The following is an 18,320-nucleotide window of genomic DNA, read 5'->3' on the forward strand; positions in this document are numbered from 1 at the left end:
GCACTAATAACTACAAGCACAGATTAGAATGCAGAGCATGCAATGGTTATTTCATCTTCTGCAGTAAAGATCTGTTGAATTACTAGAGCGCGCTAGCACCTTTACACCAGCGGAAAAACAATCTATGATTAAATCAGCCGAACAATTAATAGCAGCATGTTCTATAGTAAAGATGAAGTTGAGGGAGAGTGGCCATAAAGATCAACCACCAAAATCACTTGCTTTTTGACTTCAGGTTCCCTGGACAACGAGGGCACCAGTCAAGGGGGTAATGTACATAATTCCTGAAAAAAGAGAGACTTGGTAATGTCCAACAGATAGTCCCTGTGATGGTGCCCCCCATAAGGCTTTATGGAATATGCTTATGGCTGTATATGTGACATAACTAATCTGTTTTAGGCTACATATGCCATGTAACATATCTATGTAAAGGTTATGATCTACTGAATGTGTTCATCCTATTTGCATGAACGTATCATTTTTGTATTCGAAGTTATGACTATTGGCTGTGTACTGGCTTGATTTTAACTAGCCTAGTAGAGCATCTGGTCAGCTTCTTGAGAAAAGTGCCAATTAAGTGCCCAGTCAAAAATCACTTAAACCAAGAATAAACTTGAAGATGCCAATCCACATCTGAGCCTTCCCAGGACTGTGGCTTGGCTGATAAAAACTGAGTCATGCATGGACATGTGGCTTGCCCATGTGACTCCAAACCTCCATCTTGGAGCTGGACTTTGCATAGGAAAGAGGAGGGGGTCTCCACTCACAAGAGAAAGTCTATTTAAACCCCTGGGAGACCCCTGCATTTTGTCTTCAGCTGGCTAAAGAGAGCGCATCTCTACCCCCAAGGACAGAACAAAGGACAGTAACTACAGGGGGTGTGAGTGATTGCTGGACCCAGACTAGCAGGAGACTAGTCTGTAAAAGGAAGCTTACTGGAACCGGTGAGGTTTTATTTGTATTCAGTTTCTTAGACAGACTTGTGTGTTCTATTTTATTTTACTTGGTAATTCACTTTGTTCTGTCTGTCACTACTTGGAACTACTTAAATCCTACTTTCTGTATTTAATAAAATCAATTTTGACTTATTAATTAACTCAGAGTATTATTAATACCTGGGGGGGGGGGACAAGCAGCTGTACATCTCTCTCTATCCATGTTATAGAGGGCAAACCATTTATGAGTTTACCCTGTATAACCTTTATACAGGGTAAAACAGATTTATTTGGGGTTTGGACCCCTTTGGGATTTGGACATCTGAGTGTTAAAGACAGGAACACTTCTATAAGTTGCTTTCAGTTAAGCCTACAGCTGTTAGGGGACTTGGTTCAGATCCTCGGTCTGGGTCTGCAGCAGACTAGCAGGGCTGGCTCAAACCAGGCAGGGCACTGAAGTCCTAAGCTGCCAGGGCAGGAAATAGGGTGACCAGACATCCTGATATTATCAGGACAGTCCTGATTTTAGGGAACTTATCCCTCGCCCCAACCTAACATTGGTCCAGACGCCCTTTGTCCTGATATCGGGGACCGTCCAGACCGCAGTCGCGGTGCCACAGCACCGCCGCTCACCGCTTCCTGGGGCAGCTCCCAGCGCCTGCCCGGTAGCAGGAGCGCCACATGCTGCAGGGGTGAGGCTTGCAGGTGCCCAGAGCAGGCAGAGAGCCCCCGCTCCCCCAACCTGCGACCCTAGAAGCCAGAGGGATCAGCCTGCTGGACGCTTCCCAGGACAGCAGCTTCCCCAGTGAGCACCACTGGGACTCCCCACCTCGCCCCCTCGCAGGTCCCTCTGGTTCTTAGGGTGCTACTGGCACCAGCAAGCCCCGCTCTGCGGCTCCGGCAGCTCCCACTGGCGCTTTTCCCGGCCTAGGAGACCTCCCAGCAGGGCTGGTGAGTGCGGCCAGAGAAGGGGGCAAGATGTGGTGGAGTGAGTGTCTGGGAGGTGTTTGTGGGGTGCTGGGCTGTGAGAGTGTGGAGGACACTGGGCTGTGGGGGAGGTTTGTGTGTTTTACGGTGCTAGACAGTGGAAGCCTGTTGGGGGGTGCTGGGCAGTGGGGGAGATCTGTGTGTGTCAGGGCAGCGTGGGTCTGTGTGGGGCATTGTGTAGTTGTGGTGGTGGGGCCGTAGGGAAGGGCACTGGGAGGGAGGGGAAATCTGTATTGGGAAACTAGTGATTGGGGGTTCTGTGGAGGGTGCTGGGCAGCTGTGGTGGGGCTTGGGCAGGGGGCGCTGGGCAGGGTGTGTGCGCACAGCACTGTTCATTTGTGGTGGAAGAGTAGTAGGGGGGCTCTGGGCATAGTCTGGGATCCAGGGGGGCTGGGCAGGGGAGCTGTGTGGCACAGCAGGGGCCCACCGTCAACCGGAAGGGGCACGCTGGTAGCATAGGGCCAGGCGGTTCAGTCTGCATCTGGCTCCAGCCGGGGCTGTGCATCTGTGTCTCTCTGTCCCCTCCCCCAACATGTCCTGATATTTCACTCTTGCTATCCCGGTCACTCTAGTAGGAAAGTAGGAGCAGAAGTAATCTTGGCACATCAGGTTTCTGTGATGCAATGCGTCACAGCCCCCCTTCTCCTTAAATGATTCACATATTGTGGCAACATTTAATGGCTTCATAGAATGGAGTTTCTGAAGCACGAGCCCCAACCAGTGATATATTTATTGTTTTTAGGTGCCTACTTCAGCGGACTTTGTCCCTCTTCCTTCTCTTTCAGTTGATGGTCCCATCCCCATTAAAGCTGCTCTGCTCATCTGTCTCTCCATTTCTCCTTTTATTCATCTTCTGCGCCTTTCACTTCTTTTTCAGGCTGTCTATGCTTAACTGCCCATAAGCATTTGAAACAGAACTTCACACCAGAGGATATACCAGAGGAACTGGTAAGTGTAACAGCCTCCTGCTACAGGTCACCCTCATAAATAGAAGCTAGGACCTTCCGTTCTAATACACAGGGCTCTACCACTTGAGCAGAAAGCATAACACCGCTAGAGTAGCAGTAGTGTTAGACTCTTGTATTTTATGGGGAGCAGCCACTATACTCGGCATATTTTGTATTGCATGCTCTCTCTCAGGAGCACACGCTATCAGTTCTCCATTACGGGAAAGGCGGCTACAGAACCTCCTACTAGGGATGATGGATAAAGTAATTGGTAGGGAAATTATGGTCGGGAAACTAAAAAAAAAATTTAATGGCTTATATATTATCTTTAATTGCAGACTCCCACTGTGTAAAGACAAATGACAAGCTGACCCACACAACTATTTTTCACAAGTGCAATTCTTTGCTCATTCTCCCTTCCACTTATTATACTAACCTCGAAAAATGCTACTAGTTAAAAACCCAGTCATTTTTGAAAAGTTATGATAAATGTTTATCCATTTTCTTTCTTCAAAGTGTTTGCATTTAAAATGATTTGCAAAGCTAAAATAATAAAAATAAAACCCACACAATCCAACAATAAATTTTAAGGAAATAAAACATAAAAGGTTGGAAAATATATTCAGAGGAGTCTTACATTTGCATATTGCCAAGTCTCCTTCAGGGATTTAATATGTGTATTTACAAAAAGAAGAGTGCAAAAGTATTTTCTGCTGTAATTTTTTTTCACATTTTCTGGATTTTAATAAACCTGTAGTCACTACAGCCTAGCTGGATAAATACCTGCATGAATACTGCAAGGATTTTTTCCAAAAACTAATTAGCAGCCCTTATGATAACTGACTTGAATGAAAACTGTGATGAGAGCGATTCATCTTGTAAATCCTGCATGTGAGAGTTACATTCAGCTGATAACAGATTTCACAGAGGCATGTCAGCCAGGACTGTTAACCCACCACTGAAACAATGAACAATCTCAAGGTACACAACACTTCCCAACGAGGCTGTACTGTAGCCAGAATTTCAGTCCAACGTGGGAGTGCAAGTGACGGCATCAAGATTGTATCATTTTGCACCCGTGTAACATGCACCTGGGACAATTCAACATTTCTTGTTGAAATGCAAGATAAATATGTTTTATTAATGCAAGCCCCCCCCTGCAAATAGCCCTAACAAAGCAGATCCCCCACAGACCTTATACTATTGTTCTCTCTAGGTATCTCCATATCTTGCTTCTCTGCCAGGTTAAAATCAATGGCTCTAGGTTCCTCTCATTTGGATGTACGGTAATACTATCGACTTCAGTGGGTGGTGAATCAGTCTCATTCAAAAACCACCCCAGGAGACCAACTGACTGCTGGGAAGAGTGCTGTCTGGGGAAAATAAGAATAAGGGTGTACAATTGTGAGAGGGTGCAGGGAGAGAGGATGCTTCATTAATAGAGAAAACAGAACCGCATTTGGAACCTTTCCTTTGCCTAGTTTCTGCAGGTTGTTTACTACTTGCATTCAAACACAAAAAAAGAAGGAGAGAGATGCTGGATTGAATGCCTCTGGGTATGTCTTCTTAAATAAGCTTTGCCATCTTTTCAATGATCTCTCTCTCTCTCTCTCTCTGTGTTTAAGCGCTAAAATCACCTGGATTTGTTAGCCCCTGAACTGCTGATGAGTGTGTGTTCTTATCTAAAGAGATGTACCTCAATCATAAGCATTAATTGATATTGGGTAGGATACTTTTATTCTCTCTCAGTCTTTTCTCAGTCTTATCCCTCTGGAATTAAGCTCAGATTTACCAGCTGAAAGTGAAAACATTGTCCATGACATCTGTCAGCTCAATAGCTTCTGAGTCAGTACATATTCATTCTTAAAAAAACACAAAAAACAACAAAAACAAAAAACCCCACTCCTACAACCTCATAAATTAACTCCATCAGTGCATAGGCTGACTCTTTCATTGCTTAAGAGCCAAGTAGAAGGTTTGCATCTGATAATATGTGATGACATGGGAATCAAATGGTGTAACAAGTCAAATTTTTTGAAGATGATGCACACAGTAGACACTTAAAATAATTAGATCCTCTTTAAAAGGAACAGAGTCAGAAATTAGTGTCAGAATACAGAAAATGCCTCTCTTCCTCTTCAGTCCATCAAATACACAATTTTAATCCCCAACTGTGTTTTCAACTTTTCCTTGGGAACAGCTCTGTAATGGCAACTGCCTACTCAAATTTTGCAATACCTACTCCAAACAACACAATTACTGCATCAGCTTTATTAAAGATGACAATTCACTAACTTAAAATGCCTATTCTGCATGCATACTATTTTGTTACCTCTTACTTTTTTTTTAACTTGTCCTCCATGCTGAACCACTCTAGTCTCCAACTACTTTAGTTCTAAACATTGTAAGTTTCAAAATACTGTAAAATCTTTTTTTTAATCTATAGTTACAACTTTGATTACTAAAAATGAATAAATAGTCAATTTACTTATAACTGGCACGTTATTTAATCTTTGAGCTTCCCTCAGCTCAGACAATGAAAATCACTTTTGCCTATAGTCATTTCCACTTTCAGGTTCTCAGTTCTGCAACATTTAGGTTGCAAACACTGCAGAGAAGGGCTTAGTCATTCACTGTTTTCATTGGAATTAAAAACAGACATGGAAAGAACTGTATTAATCTTAGGTAAAAGCTTGTTTTTAATCATATGTAAGTTTCGGACAAATTTGAACTTGTAGAGTCTCTTAACTCTGCTATTCTCCAGCTTGACAGAGAAATTAGCACGTATGTATTTTTATACACAATATACGAAAATCTCCAAAGGATTTGTCTTCCAAACATAACTGATATAAATACACAAGGAGATTATATTATATATATATATATATATATATATATATATATATATATATATATATATATATATATATATATATATATATATATTTTCTCCCCTCAATCAACGAAAGCTTTGGAAGCAAAGCTATTTTTTTTTTTTACCCTCCTGGGAAATATCACACCTGCCACTAAGATTTTTTTATTTTTACGTGAGGAACAGACCTTTCTACAGATTGTTGAATTATGAGCCCAAGTTGCCAGGCTCCAGTGCTGTAATCCTGGATGCCATGCACTCATTCGTTTCCTCACCTGTGAGCCACAGCGACTGCCATAAGAACAGCAATGTAAGATAGGTGTGAAGTTCTTGCTCAGGGGAATGGTGATTAGTAACCCAAAAGAGTACACACTAGTACCACAGACACTCTACAAATGAGCTCCTTGTACAGTAATCAGTCTTCAGTTCCATTTATCTTGATTAGCAGCTCCTCTTCTCACAATTACCTCACCTTGCCCTTGTTATTCAGAGGGAGCCTCATGCTTCTGTGTACAAAATCTCAAGTCAACAGAAGCATATTCATACCACAGATTCATCCTGATTACTCTGACTTCTCTCCTGCCTTTAGAACCCTCAGACACTGCACTCCCCTGCCTTGCCAGTCTCACAGCCTGCCCAAGTGAGGCTCTGCAGCTTAAGAGAAGAACTTGCAGTCTCCTGCATTCTTGCTCATCACGTACCACCTGGAGTCATTACACAGGTCTCCCTTCCTCACATTCCATCTAACAGTCCCACTCAGCGTAGTTCTCCTCCTATCAGAGAAGCTAGCTGTAAATGAAAAAGAAAAACACCAGGGGGCCCAACAATAAGACAACCGGAAAGTGCTTAAAAGCAGCATAAGAACCGCCGGGATCTAGTAAGCAGATTCCAAGTACTGTATATGAAAAGAAGATATCCAACCCTTTCCCCCCAACAAATAACTTGTCTCCCACCTGTCTGAGCCCCTTCAGTAATTTCTTCCTTTTCCCAAGGTGTTGGCAAAGATTGCGGTCATTTTCCCGGTCTGAGCTGTACTGGTGATGGTTAAGTCTGTGCTTTTTTGGATGGTATGACAACCCATTGGTAAGTGCTTCCCGTTTCTTCTTGGCCAGAGGAGTCTGATGCTTTTCCACACGTTCCTGAGGCTTCAGTGCTACGTCCTTCTGCACAAGAGGGGGAAGGTGGGGCAGGGGGAGAGGAGGGGAAAGAGGAGAGAAAATACAAAATTATTGGTTGTGGTACAGGCTGGGTAATGACTTATTTTCATGTTAAAAACAAGCCCATTGCATTTGTGCAGCTCTGCATCACTGAAATAGACTGGGACAGATCCACAGGTTCTCTCTGTATCCAGCACAGTTCAGAGAAGGCACCAAGAAGGAAGCAGTAAACCAACTTTGTGGGTTCATGATCCTCAAGCCACCAAGCACTGGACCAGGAACAACTCAGGGAAGCCTCTGGGTTGCTCTAAATGATACCAGCTACAATGGCCTGCCCTAAAGAGTTCTGCCAGGCAGGAATGACCAAGTGCATCAGCTAAATCCCCCAGCCCTAGCTGCATCAGGAGCTGCATGGGGCTCAGCACAGGAGGAACTGCACTGACTCTGTGCTGCCAAGAAAGTTTTTATACTTTGTGAATCTCCAGCTGGCTGATTGAATTGACTTTGGCAAGGCTGCTTTCAATCTCCACAGAAATGCAAAGCAGCTTTAATGGGTTCTCTCTCAAAGAACTCTAAGTGTAGAATACAATTGTAAGGCTGCTGGAATTGAGGGGTCAGAAACATCAAGTGTCATTACTCATTAAAATGTTACATGACTCACTCATCACACATATATATACTCGCATCCAGCCCTGCCTCGTGGCTTGAGTTCATCAGCACCAATATTTGCAAACACAACCCATTTATCAACTGCTTGCACATTTATTAAGTCAACATGGGCTTATAATGCTTAAACAAACAAACACCGTGTTTTTTAAAGCAGTCTCTAGACTTTCAAATTTCTTTCAGCACACTTATATTTGGGCCCAAAGCAAAACAGAGTCCTGATCCGAAGTCCATTGGCGTTAACGGAGGTCTTTGCAATTACTTCAGTGGGCTTTGAATAAGGCCCACCTGAACCACCCACCCAATCACACAAGTGTTTGGGCAGGTTTACATCTAGGTCCAAACTTTGTGACTGACCCCGACCTCTGCCATTTGCAGGAATGGTGTCCCTAGCTTCCGTCTGCCAGAAGCTGGGATTGGGTGACAGGACATGGATCACTTGATAATCTCTGTTCATTCCCTCTGGGGCACCTGCCATTGGTCACTGTCAGAGGACAAGATACTGGGCTTGATGGACCTTTCATCTGACCCAGTATGGCCGCTCTTATGATCAACTCTCGGCTGAAGACACCCTTACAAACGCTTGGTAATAAATCAAATTTGGATGCAAATGTTGTGGCTCAAACCCACCACTATTTGTTTGCCTATGAACATTTAGAACATAAGCGCCTATCATTTTTAAATACGTTTGGAAGGATTAGTTTTTATCAGTAAATGTTGAATTCACCCAACATACACAAACCAACAATGATCTAAATTTAAATTTAGAGACAGGGAAAGAAAGAAAAATTATGTTTGAGAACTTAGAGTAATTTTAGGATTTTGTATGTTTTGACATGTGACGTTGACAATTTGTGTTTTATTGCTAAAGCTTTAGCTTTTTATCTCTCAATGCCTAGTGATTAAATAATTATTGTCTGACCCTTCTCATTCTCGCAATCCGATATAATTATCCACAGCTTTGAAAATGTAAATAGATAAAAATAAACGCTTAAAAACAGATATTTGTCAAAATAAAAAAATAAAAATTGAATTCTGCCAAGTCTATTTAGACAACATAGCACTGAACATACTCTGCTAACACGTCAGGCTGAGTGCATCTTGAGCACCCAGAGGAAAAGCTACCGGCTTTCCTAGCTCAAGGTTCCATGTGCTCTGGTCCTGGAGCCTTCAGATCTCAGTTCATTGTAACTTCAACATTACAAATGCTGATGGAACAAGCTGGGAATGAAAGGTAGAGCACGAGAAAGCTCTCCGGTGCCCCTGGTCCTCTTGGCACATGCAGGTTCGGAACAAAAAGAAAATACCACAGACTCTGCCAAAATTATTACAGAAGAAGCCAGACAAATTTTCCTGACCTGCATTAGTGAACAGAATACATCTCACCATCCGCTTGGCTTTTGTTAGAAAACTCCCTCTAAATGCAGACATCACAGGATCTATACCTACACTCATGAACAGTGTTAGTTAAAGTGGAGGCAGTCACTATTCAGCTTTGATATTGAAAAGAACAAGGAACATTTTACAGTCATTAGAGAGGACTGAGAGCAAGGACGCAGGTTCTATTCCCAGGTCTGCCATCCACTTAAGGCACTTTTGACAAAGTTCCTTAGCTTCTCTGTGCCTCAGTTGTATCCATTTGTTATTACTCATTTCAGAGGAGACTTAGCAGCCTTAAACCATGTTTGCAAAAAGGCTTTACGATCAAGGCACTTCACCTCTCTGTGCTTTCATCTCCCCATCCCTCCTCTGTGTACAGAGCTTTGAGAACCACTGAAGAAAAGCATTAGAGAGAAACTTAGCAGAATTCAATTTTTATTTCTTTGAAATAATTTTGATGAATAATATGAACCTTTAAAAATTTTTAAAAGCTTCAAAATAATTTATTTAAATGTTCACAGGTGGAGAATGAAGGAGGGGTCAGAATTACGATTTAATGACTAGATGTTGAGATTCAGAAAGCTAAAGCGTTATAACCATTACAAAACAAATTGTCAACATCATACTTCAAAACATACAAAGTCAATACCTTTAAATCAAACACTAACAAGTTTGCAGGCAAAGTAAGAAAAATGCTGCTTGCTCATCTGTAAATTTCTATCAATCATTGATGGATTTTTTATCAGTTGGTGTGTGTACGTTGAAATTGACATCTGCCACTAAAAATCTAATTCTTCCAAGCCTAGTTATACGGCAGTTAGGTAATTATTATTAATATGGAAGAAGTATTACCTTGTCTCCCCAGTCCCACTAAAATAACATCCTCTTGCCTAAGATGTCATATTTTGGCCGATATTTTTCACCGATTGTTAAGGTCAGATCCTCAGCATAATTCCACTGACTTCTCCTGAAGTCAATCTTCAATGTACTATACCAAGTTGATGGTAGTGGTACCTTTTGAGTTTAAAATCTATTCACCATCTGGTCTGACCTGCATTACTCATGGTAAAGAATCTCACCCAGTATTTCCAGCACCGAGCTCAGTAATTTGTGGTTGAACTGTACTGAAATACACTGACAAACTCTTTTAGTAAAGCCAGACTTGCCACAAACCCCCTTCACAATAAGTGGACATGCCAGAATTACAATTCATATGCTGTAATGCACTGAAACAAAAAGGTGCTTCATTATGAAGGAAGTTATGCTATATCTGAGCTCACAATCACACTTCATTCTGTGAAGTCAGCATAAAATCTACTGGTTTATGAGGAGCACTTACACAAACCAGGTTGTACTTGTACTCAGGGACTTTGTTAGGCTACTGGATTTAGTGTTTGTGCCTTAAAACCACTATCGGGACCCACAGTAAATTCCAAAGGGGAGGGGAAGAGAGAGAGAGGAGAGACTTTTGTGGGAAAAATATTCCCCTAACAGCGAGAAAGCTTCTGCAGGAATGTTTCTGTGGCTAAGAATCTAAATGCAACAGTGGCAGAATTCCAAATTTACAAAATGTCTCAAGGGTCTAATACTTCCATCAAGAAGTGACTAACTCCCATTACATTAATGAGAGCTGCTGGATGGGCCATAATTCCCAGCTGCTCTGAAGGGTAGCCCAGATACAGCTGGATTAAATCTTTTAAACCAAACCCCCCATATCTGAGCTAAGTTTGCCAACAATTCTGTTGAGTTTAGAGCCATCACTATGCAGAGTCTAGTTAGTTTATTGTTTGGAGTGGAATACACCTGTAAGGGCATCTCTCAGTGTACACCCAAGGCAAGTGAACACATAAGACCTTAAGTTTTTGGGGCAAAGTCATGACCTAATTCTCAGACAGGCAATAATTGCTGCATTCCCCAAAAGATGTGATATGCTCTGCTCACTGCTAGAAAAGAGACAAGAGCAATGCTTGCATGCAGCTCGCAGATACAAGTCATGAAGTAGGTCTCGCCTCCAGTTTGCTGGGTTTCCTTTGCATTAACTTTAGATAGCTCAGTACAAAGAAATCAGAACCAAGTTACTTCAGAACAGGCACCAGCCTTATATCACGGTAGGATTCATAACAGAGTGCTGAGACCAAAATCTTATCCCTTTGAAGTCAAAGGTGAAACTTCCCACTGCCTTCAATTTCACCAGGATTTAGCCCCTAGAAAACTAAGACATGAGTCCAATTTTTTTCTGCAGAACTGACCAGCAGGTGAAGGAAGTGGCATAGCAAGGGGAGTACTGGGTTTACAATGATGCCACTGGCTCCATGGCACCAGGCCCACACCTGGGAAGGGGCCCATAATCCCGTGTCGGAGGTGTGTGAGAGAGGACAGCAGGCAGCATAGCTGTGGGGGGGCTCAGCAGACCCAGGTTAGGGGTTTCTGGTTGCCATGTGCGCACACAGCTCCCCCCGGCTCCACCATTATTTGAATGTGGAGGCCAAGGAGTGTGGGGGTTCCAGCTCAGACTGGGCAGGAGCAGCACCGGCACCCTGACCACCAGTGGGTGCTCCTTGCTTCAGGTAAGCCACCTGTGGAACAGGTGGAGTCCCATCAGCCCATTCCCCCCAGCAGCGCCCCTGGCGGAGACCCAGCACACCCCCTGCCTCATCCCCCACACCAGCACCGCCAAGGAAGACTTCAGGACAAACTGCTGTGTGCCCATATGCCCACCCTGTATGGTACAGTACTCCAGAAAAGGCCAGATTTGACATATTTTTTTTCCTTCCGTCTTGGAAGCCTCTGAAATAGGCCACTGTCTGACAGAATAATGGATTACATACATCACTGGATGTGTTCTGCTATGGTAATTCCTTTGTTCCTCTCTTTAAAGCTGCTGGGGAGAAAGGAAATAGATGGCAGAGGGCTGATTTAGCAGGGAGGTACAATAGGCTTGGCACTCAATGGAAAGAGCAGCCCCTCAGTGGGCCTCAACATTTGAACAACAGGCTTTCCAGCTCCCTCCAGACTCAACCATCAGCAGACAGCCTAGAATGGCGCAGCTCACCTTTGCTTACTACGTTCTAGTCCCTTTTCAAAGGCAGGCAGACAAAAAGACAAAGTCACGGATGACGGGATATATGAGAGAGAGAGAGAGAGAGAGAGAGAGAGAGAGAGACACACAGACACACACACACACTGCATAGCCAGCAAGAAGAGTTCCGTCAAAACATCCACTGTCCATTTATGTTTACCACTGCTTGGCTCCTTCTGGAGCAGCAAAAGAAGAAGAAAGCATTCTGGCTGACCACTGTCCTGGCCTGAAACTGGAAGCAGGTAACAGAGTGTGAGTGGAGGCGAGGAGCTAGGGGCATCACTGCAGCAAGCAGAGTTTGATTCACTTCAAGAAAGGAGGGAGCTGGAGCAGGCACAGCTAAGCCCAGAGAAGGAAAAAGATTCCATATTAAATTCACAAGGATGAGCAGTAGCATGGTCCACTGAATAGGGCACTGGACAGGGAGCCAGGAGACTTAAGTTCCATTCCCAGCTTTGCCACGATCCTGCTGCATGACCTTGGGCAAGTCAAACTTCCCCTCTCTGTGGCTCAGTTTCCCTTCCCACCCTTTGCTTGTCTTTTATATTTAGACTGACAGCCTTTCAGAGTAGGGACCATCTCTTTCTATATGTACGTACAGTGCCAAGCACAATGATGGCCCAATCTCACTCATGGCCACTAGGCACTGTCATAATACAAATAATAAGTGTCATTAAGGTGATGGGGGCCATACACATACCTACGTAGATAAGGAGACTTGGTAGTTTGTGTCAGGCAGTTTTCAACAGCTACACACAAGAGCTGATTCAAAATGGATAGCTGATCCTATGAACTACACATTCTTATCTTGGTGTTTCTCACTCCTCTCCCTCCTACACAAAAACATCTATAGTATTAAAGAATACAAACGTATAAGCCTTATTTTAAAACCAACTACCGGTACGTCATATCATTCAGAAGCATCTTTCATCAAAAAGGTGCCTTAAATGTATAAATACATAATTACATGCAATTCAATACAAATGCGTATTACTGTTTATGAGCGTACTGTATAATCTAAAAAAATCCATTTGTTTTATTTCTATCAGGCACATTAATCAAACTAATCCCTTTGCCTGTGCCTTAACACGAAATAGCTGCATATGCTGAATGGTCTCCTGCCGTGACTCTAGCAAGCAGGAAGCCTGCCGATGTCTGCCAGGTGGCAGTGCCATCATCTTACTCCAATTAATATGAAGATTTCAAACCAAATTATGTGTTTAGGAAGGAGCAGAGGAAAAGCATGGATGCACAGAGACTGTTTTACACAGTAGGAGCTTTGAAGGACAGAGTTCTCAAAGTACCAGGGTGGAGTGAAACTTGCCCCGTTTATTTCAAAGGAATTGATCACTGTAGTATCTAAGTGCAAGCTTAGACATAATGGACCAGAGCCTCACTGGCAGCTTAGCAGTCACTCTCACAGCTTTGTTGGGTGAACGCGCTCACAAATCCTAGGTACCTAGTCCCTAGCAAGCTAGTTTGTATCTGATGCCCACAGCCATGAGCTTCTATTCCAGCAGCCAAAACACAGCTGGGTGTAGGGGATCCCTAGTTACTTCCTCCCAAACCTTTATCCCACAGCCATCTGTGCCAGTGACCAAGAGAGGATGTGTGATACAGGAACTGGTATAGCAGCTCTGTCACCTTATGCTGAGGGATTCTTCCCCCGGTAAAGCCAAAGCCACAGAAGGAAGCCCTAATGCAGCAGAGAACAAGACCGAGTTTCTTGGCTGAAACTCCAGGTGTTCAGATTACAAACAGGTTCAAACCTCTGTCTCCATGAAATGTTTTTATGGGTTACTTTTTGTTCAAGTTTCATTCTGAACCAGAAAGGGGCTTCGTTTCTGAATCTGCTTTGAATATGCCCTAGACAATGGAAATTTTTTGGAAAAAAATATTTCAGAGCTAGCACATCCAAACTTTTACAGTTTGGAATACAGTTAAACTGGAGTTAAGCTTGAAACTATACACACCATACTTGCCATAAAACCCTGAAGAGAAGAGTGTAGTTTTGTTAAAATAAAGAAACCTCAAGTGTTACAAAGCCATGCAACTTCAAATTAAATGTTCCATTTTTTTTTTAAAAAAAACCACACCCAAAAATGTAAAAACCACCTGTTACAAAGCGACCTGAGCTCTGTAACCTCATTTTACTGATAATCAGAGAACGTCCAGAAATTAAGATAACCCAACACATCCATTGTGAAAACTTTACTTCACTCAAAATACCCTCCAATATCTGAGCACCAGACAGCAGTGGAGTGCAGGTAGTACCTCTCCCTTAAAGTACCCACAGCCCACATGCCAGCATCCCAGAGCAACAATTATACCAAGACTTCTCAGAGTCAAAAAAGAGTTGTGCATACTATTCAGAATATCAATCGCAAAAGGAATGCTTGGATTTCAAAGGAAACAGCATCTAAAAGGTCTTATAAATAGGCCTTGAGAAGACCGAGTTCGGTGTCTGTCATGGACCCCAGTGAAGAAAGAGGGAGGCGTTCTTTTTATGCCATTTACAAAATCTGGTTTTACGTGTTACAAAATACAAAGCTGGAAGCAGCTGTCAGCTTTGTCTATGCTTTATGGACCTTGTCTTTGGAGATGCTAAGCACCCTCTATTTTCATTGAGGCCAATGGGAGTTGCAAAGGGAGGAGTGTGCAGGACTGAAATAAGTGTGAGGAGGAGGAGGAGGAAGGGGAAGTATCTGTTTTTCGGGAGGGATGTGTTTGTTTCAAAACACAGCAAACTGGATATTCAGAGTTTAGTTACCAAGAAATTAAGTGTCACAGGGCTAGCCGTGTTAGTCTGGATCTGTAAAAAGCGACAGTGTCCTGTGGCACCTTATAGACTAACAGATGTATCGGAGCATAAGCTTTCGTGGGTGAACACCCACTTCGTCAGAAGGGTGTAGTGGCTTTTTACAAGAAATTAAGATGTCTAGACTACACAGCTAAGAGCTGGAAATCCTGAAGTTTAGTTAGTAGCATGCACAGAATCTCTCTATCTAGTAAGTTAGCCAAACAACTGACACACTAGCAAACTGCTGCACAAACTGCATTACAAGAAATAATTCGAGTCGGATGACTACCAAAGTTCCTATCGTACTTTGGCAGTCTTGATCAACTCACACCGTCGAGTTTTGGAAGAGTTCTCTGACTTGATTGATGGTCAATGTCCTAGGCCTTCAGTAATGCTCTTAGTTCAGCTTACTAATTTACCACTATAGTTTTGGCAACATCAGCAAGATTTGGAAGCCTGAAAATGATGCACTCACTGCTCCCTGAAATCTTTCAAAATTTGAAAGTTGCATAAGATGTTTTTAATAGTCATTCATTTTTCCTTCGGATAGAACAGCTAAAGGTAGCTATAGCTGGATTATGCTGAAACCAAGCTTTTGGAAACATTTAAGGAAGCAACACAGCATGGGGGTAGGTAAATAAGAAGTGTACTACAAAAAAGAAAGGATCTCAAACTTTGGAAATTATCTGATTTTTAGGACACTGAGGATTGGAGGAGAGCGCCATGAGGTCAACCACACAAATTGGCTAACAGATCCACTAACCCGAGCAATTTCCTCAATATACTAGATCTCTCTGCAGAAAGGTTTGATCTTGGTCTTCTTTGTTTGCTTTGTGTTTTGTAAGATCATCATCCAATCTCTCCTGCATCTCCCTTGAATCTCACAACAAAGTAGTTCAGTGCTGTGCAAATGAGGTTGTGCAGCAAACTGCAGATGAAAAGCTGTACCAGTGTGCAGGACCTGTGATGATTACAAATAAAGGCAGAAACAACAAAAAGAGCACTTTGCTGTCGGTTTGAGATATGGTTCATAAAAAGAGTCTGCGGCAATGAGATTGCTTTGATTTTTAATACAAAAATCAGTAGTTAACAATATCATTGATATACAAGCAGTTCCTTTTTGGGTGCCGCTGATATAAATTACACACACAAAAAAACTATAGTAGAAGAACATTAAGGTCTCAAAGTCAAACATTTAAGAATCAGGAGATGCCAGAATTAAGGTTCCTTGTGCAACATTAATTCAGCCCGTTGTGTGTATGCATGATGAGTCTTTAATTACATGATCACATACTATCCCCTCCCCTCACCCTCACACACAGTGCACAGAAAGGATGGTGTTCAGTTAAGGAGCAGCAATTGAATATTTTGATTTCTTCTCACTGTTCAGTGTGTGGCCTCATGCCTTAATTTGCACACTATTCAAAAACAGCTTTAAAGACAGAATTACTAGTTACCTCATGGGCTCGTCCATAGCATTTTTCACAATAGTATACGAATATTACAATTCACAAATATTAAATTTATTTACACAACACACTTGTGAGATGTGGGAATATTCTTCCCAAAACTACAGATGAAGAACTGTGGCACTAAGACATTAAGGTCAAACGTAACCACTAATTTTGGGTGCCCTATTTGAGATGCCTGATTTTTTGTTTTCAAAGATGACTTTGCATTATACAGCTCTTTATATGTTCAAACACTGCTCACATTCACTTCAGTTGCAGCTGAGAATGCTGGGAATCTCACTCCCAGCTCTTCAACCGAGTCCTAATCTTCATACCTAACCAGTCCCTGCCTCCGAGACTCCTTGCATAAACTACACATTTCGTGGTGTGCTAATGATGTTTACAAGGTGTTTATTAGGGCACTAGACCTAAACATATAATGTGTAACATTTATTTCAACACACTTCACCTCTTTCCACTGTCCAACATCCATGAAACTGGATCGTGACTCTCAAATGCACTCAGTGTTTGAATTCATCTGAGACATGTTTCAACAACCTTCATTTACGTTATGGCTTGCTTTTCAAAAATCACATCTGGGTTGCTTATTCGTGATTAGTTACATAGGCCACCTGATATTGTTTCTGTTCCTTGTCTGGACAAGAATCTCACATTTATGACCCAATTAAGCTAAACGTGCTAATGTCAAGGGGACTTAATACAATGCTTTTTAAGTGCTTTGCTGAACCAGGGCTATAATCAGGTATCTGGTGTAACTTCATAGAAAAGTATATTTAGAATGCAGTTTCTGCATGTATCCAAGTACAATAGATTAAGATTCACTTTTACACAAACTTTGACAGCAGAAATTAATCACACCACCTTTTGCAGAAAGCAAATGCAAAAGGGGTACCGAGACAGCTGAAGCAGCTTAGTTTTAAAAACCATATGGATATTCATGTATAATTTTTTGCAGCATTCACTTAGCTCTGCAAGCTCCATCCCATATAAACCTACATCTGAAATCTGAAGAGGTGATGCAAGACGTCATGTCAGATGTACTTGGTGAAATCAAGGCTGACAAGCTAGCATGTCACTGATGTTTTATTTGAAGGAAAGAAGGATGGATATTAAAGCACTTCATCTCGGCTCACTCCTTAAATCCTTTTACAAACATTCTCAGCCTGATGCTGTTCTCAATCTCTTTCGTCCTCTCTCCCTTGGCCCCAACTCCAACCACACAGCCAAGAGGGTGTTTATTTGGAACCACTCAGTTCTGTGGAGAGAAAAGGTGCATAGGCCAGATTGCCTGTGGAAGTAAAAGACAAACGTGGTGCCTCAACCTGCCTGTATATTGGGAGCAAGGGGAGAGTGAGCTCACGCAAACATCCTTAGAGATGTTTGTGATACTGTTGCAACTGCCCCTTTATTGCAGACCCAAAAGGTGGAGTACGCTTATCCCACCTAAACCTGTCACTCCCCACCTTTTCACTAGTTTAAACCATTTCAAACTCAATCACCAACACGAATACCTGGAACTGGCCTCACCATCTCTCCCAAGTATGCCTTCTCCGCTGTCTGGAAGACACATTCTCTCTGCATCTTGTGAATTCTACTCTTTCCAGATCTCCTTTGATAACTCCTCTTTTTATTTCTTTATGCCACTTCTCTCCCTCGACACTGCAAATGCATTATTTAGCCTTGTAAAGCATTTGGGGACAAAACTATTTTATGGAAGACCCTATAAAAATGACATGTTTATTATAACACTGGGCGTATTTTACAACTGCTGTAGATCTGGCCCATTGTAACTATACAGATGTAAGTCAAGGCAGAATTTGGATGATGATTTTGAACAGCTCATGTGTGACAGGGGTGTCTTCAGTAAAACAACACTGAACCTAAATCACATCTTACAGAATCTGCACCTCCGAATCTGCTGACAAAGTCTGTAGCTCTTGGAGCAAAGAAATTTATTCCCAATGGCAGCATCTTTATTTCACAGTGCTAGGTCTTAAATAAATGTGCTTGATACGCTATGTGAGC

General features: G+C 42.5%; 1 protein-coding gene across 5 annotated transcripts in view; it reads right to left on the bottom strand.

Annotated features, from left to right (window-relative positions):
- AUTS2 (activator of transcription and developmental regulator AUTS2) overlaps positions 1-18,320 on the bottom strand; it is a 952,757-nt gene that overhangs the window by 687,590 nt on the left and 246,847 nt on the right. For all 5 annotated transcript variants that reach the window (XM_030536818.1, XM_030536821.1, XM_030536819.1 and 2 more), the window contains exon 2: positions 6,695-6,904. In XM_030536818.1, coding sequence (XP_030392678.1) covers positions 6,695-6,904 — 210 coding nt within the window. The remainder of the gene's footprint in view (positions 1-6,694; positions 6,905-18,320) is intronic.

Source organism: Gopherus evgoodei, chromosome 17 (assembly GCF_007399415.2).
Source record: "Gopherus evgoodei ecotype Sinaloan lineage chromosome 17, rGopEvg1_v1.p, whole genome shotgun sequence".
Lineage (NCBI taxonomy): Eukaryota > Metazoa > Chordata > Testudines > Testudinidae > Gopherus > Gopherus evgoodei.